Source organism: Haematobia irritans, chromosome 4 (genome assembly GCF_050003625.1).
Source record: "Haematobia irritans isolate KBUSLIRL chromosome 4, ASM5000362v1, whole genome shotgun sequence".
NCBI classification, from domain to species: Eukaryota; Metazoa; Arthropoda; class Insecta; order Diptera; family Muscidae; genus Haematobia; species Haematobia irritans.
Genome location: NC_134400.1, coordinates 109,253,108 through 109,259,140, shown reverse-complemented (window position 1 = coordinate 109,259,140; position 6,033 = coordinate 109,253,108). Strand labels below are relative to the sequence as shown.

The following is a 6,033-nucleotide window of genomic DNA, read 5'->3' as shown; positions in this document are numbered from 1 at the left end:
TAAAAAAACTTTGTGGAAGTGAGAAAGATGTGAGGGAAAATGCAATTAGCCAGGAAACTTTTTTTTAGTTAGTCTTTATGAAATTGTTATTACATCCTGGAAAAGAATGAACGTTTATCACAAAAAGTATATACTTTTCTTCCAAATACACTTCCTTTCAACGAAAAGCAAATGAGAAACGAACTTTGTTTGTCTAAAATTTCGTTTGGGAGGAAAGAATTATTTTTTTGCGTGTATTACACTAAAGCCAATTTAACTTTATTTTAGTTCATGGAATTATTATATTTGGAGAAAGTTTCCTTTATTCTAATAATTTTATGCGTACGTTAATTAAATGAACTAAAAAACTGAAAAAATTATACACAAATTTAGTAAATCTTTATACTAAATTCGTATTTCTCACAAAATAGTTCATTATTTCTTTAAATTTGTAAAATACAAATACAAATTCGTCAATCATGAACTTCGTATGTCACTAAAGACATTCTGCAATTTTGAACTCCAATTATTTCCTTCAAACTACAAAATTTTCTTTAACAAGTGCAAAAAATTAATTATGTCTAATAAATTTTCTTGAATTTGTTGAAAAATATTTACTTATTTTTGTGATAACGGCGATATACCAGCGTTTGTAATACTGTTTAGTTAAAATTTTCTAAAAATATAATTTGGGCAATATTTTTTATAGAAATACATTTTTAACGAAATTATCTATTAAAATAAATTTTTGACTAAATTTTCTATAAAATTAAAATTTTGACTAAAATTTTGTCAACATTTTATTTCTATAGAAATAAAATTTTGCAAAATAAGATTTTTTTGTTTGGTAGTTTTTTGGTAGAATTTTCTCCAAATTTTGGTAGATTATTGTTGGCTCGAGTGGCAACCGTGTTCCTGAGAAGCAGCCAATGTCGAGGCTGATAAAAAGGGCAGATATGGGAGTACCGCAAACTTGGCCCGATACCGCAGCTCTTACCTCAATTGGGACCTATTTTATAAACCGAGTGTCTATAGACGCGTTAATTCTTTAAACCAGGACTCTATAGATATAAAATTTTGGCAAAATTTTCTATAGAAATAAAATTTGGACAAAATTTTCTATAGAAATAAAATTTGGACAGTATTTTCTATAGAAATAAAATTTTGACAAATTTTTCTATAGATATAAAACTTTGACAAAATTTTCTATGAAAATAAAATTTTTACAAAATTTTCTATAAAAAATGGACAAAATTTTCTATAAAAAATTGACAAAATTTTCTATAGAAATAAAATGTTGACAAAATTTTCTATAGAAATAAAATATTGACAAAATTTTCTATAGAAATAAAATTTTTACAACATTTTCTATAGATATAAATTTTTGACAAAATTTTCCATGGAAATAAAATTTTGACAAAATTTTCTATAGAATTAAAATTCTGACAAATTTTTCTATTAAAAATTAAAATTCTGACAAAATTTTCTATAGAAATAAAATGTTGACAAAATTTTCTATAGGAATAAAGTTTTGCAAAATAAAATTTTTTGTTTGGTAGTTTTTATGGAAAAATTTTCTCAAAATTTTGGTAGATTCTTTTTGGCTCGAGTGGCAACCGTGTTCCAGAGACGCAGCCACAGCGAGGCTGATAAAAAGTGCAGGTGTGGGAGTCACGCAAATTTGCTCGACACCACAGCCGCAATTGGGTAAGGGCTATTTTATGAAAAGAGTATTTACAGACAGACATGTGTTAATTCTTTAAACCAGGACTCGATCCTGAATACTTTTGGCAAAGACATACTTGGTCTGTCTGCTGTGTTTTTCTAACTTTTTGTACCTTGTCCGTCAGAGGAGGTAAATAGCTTACACAGGTCATGTGGTTTCTTTAACTATTCATTTTAGAGAAAACTCTTTTCTTCAGTGTATGCATGACGATATCAATCAAAACTAAACATTTTATATAGGATTTTAATAATATTATTTTTAATTGCTGTTAGTTTTGTTAGTTATATAATTTATCTTATTGTGTTAGTAGATTTCTCAATTTCTCAACTATCATTCCAATCAATATTCAGGATGATATTCCTCCTCCTGATTCCGTTGGGATTCCAAACTTTTCCGGGGTAGTGTAGGTAACTGTTTGCCACTGGGATGATATTTTGCGATATAATCTGGTATTGGGGGAGGTGTAGGTAAATGCTTGCCACTGGGATGGAAACCATTTGCATCGGCCACATATGTGATTTCAAACTGTTCGTTTTCAGGGGAAGTGAATGAAAAGCTTCCTTTAGCTTGTTGACCACCGACACCTTCTTCTTCGCCTTTAATGCCATTGGATATTTCATATTGATATTTGTAGTTTCCTTTGCCATCGATTTGGCTATCTAATTTCAATATCTCAGCGTGGCCATCTCCATTACCGCCAGCAATTAAAAAGCTCACCAATACGGCAATAACAGAAAATATAAGCTGAAAATATGAATTTGTGTTCAAAGAAGTTACAGCTCGTAATGCTTTTGCCCAATGAAAGTAATTCTTCTCTCCATTATTAAATAACATACCAATTTATTCATGGCTACTTGGACTGCTTTAGAATATCAACGAAATGTTAAAATGATGAGTGAAACCCTAGCAAAGTGCTTTTAAATACTGTTAAAATGCTCTTTTATATAATCTACTGAACCTAACGTCAACAAGGTAGTATATTGTACAATGAAAGTCTGGAGATGTAGAAGAATGTCTACATACAGAAAAAATTAATTTCTTTTCTTGCAAACGAGATTTTGGACCAACGAACTTTCGTTTTCATATTAATGTCCTTATTATATTATGTCCTTAAAGTCAACTGAATAATGTTTTATTTGAATTTAAAAGAACAACTTTAATAATTTATGAAAACAATGTTGGTTTAAATTTCATTTTGGTGGAATAAATTCTTTTTTTGTGTGTATGATTTTGAAAAAAAAACTAGTTTTGTTCAAATTCTGAATGTGCTGACAAGAAATGATACAGAAACATAGATATGCAACTAAACACTGTCTGAAAATAGATTGCACTTTACCAATTTTTATCCAAATACGCCAGCAATTGTGCTCCAGATTCTTAGCAATTCGTTCTTAGTTAACTGGTTTGGATAATTTATGCTTAAAAATCCTCATTAAGGGGATGGATACTAATAACAACCCAGCGAAAAAAAAAACATCGCCAAAACATTAGTGAAAATGTTCTTTTTGGAAAGTGGCATAATTATTTTTAAAAAGTGGCACATTCTTTTTATTAACTTATACTAAAACAAGTAAGGAAAGTCTAATGTCGGGCGGGGCCGACTATATTATACCCTGCACCACATTGTAGATCTAAATTTTCGATACCATATCATATCCGTCAAATGTGTTGGGTGCTATATATAAAGGTTTGTCCCAAATACATACATTTAAATATCACTCGATCTGGACAGAATTTGATAGACTTCTACAAAATCTATAGACTCAAAATTTAAGTCGGCTAATGGACTAGGGTGGAACACAATGTTAGTAAAAAAAATATGGGAAACATTGAAATCTGAAGCAATTTTAAGGAAACTTCGCAAAAGTTTATTTATGATTTATTGCTCGATATATATGTATTAGAAGTTTAGGAAAATTAGAGTCATTTTTACAACTTTTCGACTAAGCAGTGGCGATTTTACAAGGAAAATGTTGGTAGTTTGACAATTTTTGTCCAAATCAGAAAAACATATATATGGGAGCTATATCTAAATCTGAAGCGATTTCAACCTAATTTGGCACGCATAGCAACAATGCTAATCCTACTCCCTGTGCAAAATTTCAACTAAATCGGAGCAAAAATTGGCCTCTGTGGTCATATGAGTGTTAATCGGGCGAAAGCTATATATGGGAGATATATCTAAATCTGAACCTATTTCAACCAAATTTGGCACGCATAGCTACAATGCTAATTCTACTCCCTGTGCAAAATTTCAATTAAATCGGAGTAAAATATTGGCCACTGTGGTCATATGAGTGTAAATCGGGCGAAAGCTATATATAGGAGCTATATCTAAATCTGATCCGATTTCAACCAAATTTGGCACGCATAGCTACAATGGTAATTCTACTTCCTGTGCAAAATTTCAATTAAATCGGAGTAAAAGATTGGCCTCTGTGGTCATATGAGTGTAAATCGGGCGAAAGCTATATATGGGAGCTATATCTAAATCTGAACCGATTTCCACCAAATTTGACACGCATAGCCATAATGCTAATTCTACTCCCTGTGCAAAATTTCAACTAAATCGAAGTTAAAAATAGGCCTCTGTGGTCATATGAGTGTAAATCGGGCGAAAGGTACATATGGGAGATATATCTAAATCTGAACCGATTTCAACCAAATTTGGCAAGCATGGCTACAATGCCAATTCTACTCCCTGTGCAAAATTTCAACTAAATCGGAGTTAAAAATTGGCCTCTGTGGTCATATGAGTGTAAATCGGGCGAAAGCTATATATGGGAGATATATCCAAATCTGAACCGATTTCAACCAAATTTGGCACGCATAGTTACAATGCTAATTCTACTCCCTATGCAAAATTTCAACTAAATCGGAGTTAAAAATTGGCCTCTGTGGTCATATGAGTGTAAATCGGGCGAAAGCTATATATGGGAGATATATCCAAATCTGAACCGATTTGGCTGATATTTTGCAAGTTTTTCGAGACCCATAATATACTCGTATGTACGGAATTTGAGGAAGATCGGTTGATATACACGCCAATTATGACCAGATCGGTGAAAAATATATATAGCAGCTATATCTAAATCTGAACCGATTTTTTCCAAAATCAATAGGGATCGTCTTTGAGCCGAAACAGGACCCTATACCAAATTTTAGGACAATCGGACTAAAACTGCGAGCTATACTTTGCACACAAAAATACATCAACAGACAGACAGACGGACAGACAGACAGACAGACAGACAGACAGACAGACAGACAGACAGACAGACAGACAGACAGACAGACAGACAGACGGACATCGCTAAATCGACTCAGAATAATTCTAAGCCGATCCGTATACTAAAAGGTTGGTATATGATTACTCCTTCTTGGCGTTACATACAAATGCACAAACTTATTATACCCTGTACCACAGTAGTGGTGAAGGGTATAAATATGGGAAACATTTAAATCTGAAGCAATTTTAAGGAAACTTCGCAAAAGTTTATTTATGATTTATCGCTCGATATATATGTATTAGAAGTTTAGGAAAATTAGAGTCATTTCTACAACTTTTCGACTAAGCAGTGGCGATTTAACAAGGAAAATGTTGGTATTTTGACCATTTTTGTCGAAATCAGAAAAACATCCCAGCAAAAAAAGCGTCGCCAAAAAAGTAATGAAAATGTTCTTTTTAGATCCGGAAGTGGTGCAAAATTGACGCAGAAGCGATGAATTTAACATGGGCTTGTCATAGGATGGAAGTTCTCCATTTCACCAGCCGTTGCACTGAATTTGCATCACTTCTTTAGGTGTTATCCGAATTCAATGTTCTGGATGTACATTAAAAAATTGTGTGATATTTTGTCAAATAAATAATTTTTATCATTTTTAACGGATTCTAACGCTTGTCGGAAACGCTTGACTTCAAATATTTTCAAAAATTCACAATTTTTTCAAATTGGATTTAGCATTTTTTCGACCAAGTTTAAATGATTTGTACCATTTTATGAATTCTTACTGTGTTTTTAACCTATTTGAAACAAAAAAGGTTACAATTACCAATTAAAAGTATGAAAAAACCAAAGTAAAAATTGAATTAAAAGAACTTCCTGGGTAGTTAAAATAAAGAACATCATTGGGAGTGCCTCTTCTGGAAGTGCTTTTAAAGTTGTGCCTTTGGAAGAACTTCCAAATTTTTTTGCTGGGATATATATGGGAGCTATATCTAAATCTGAACCGATTTCTTCCAAAATCAATAGGGTTCTATTCTGACCCAAATTAGGAACATGTGCCAAATTTGAAGGCGATTGGACTTAAATTGCGACCTAGACTTT

At 32.0% G+C, this 6,033-nt stretch overlaps 1 protein-coding gene across 1 annotated transcript; it reads right to left on the bottom strand.

The window, feature by feature from the left end:
* Nucleotides 1-1,940: 1,940 nt before the first annotated feature.
* Nucleotides 1,941-2,617, bottom strand: LOC142234670 (pupal cuticle protein Edg-78E-like). Its single transcript, XM_075305844.1, has 2 exons — nt 2,542-2,617; nt 1,941-2,449 (listed from the first exon to the last, which is right to left on the bottom strand). Exons 1-2 carry the CDS (start codon nt 2,551-2,553, stop codon nt 2,045-2,047), a joined length of 417 nt encoding a protein of 138 aa, XP_075161959.1. The 5' UTR covers nt 2,554-2,617; the 3' UTR covers nt 1,941-2,044.
* Nucleotides 2,618-6,033: the final 3,416 nt, after the last annotated feature.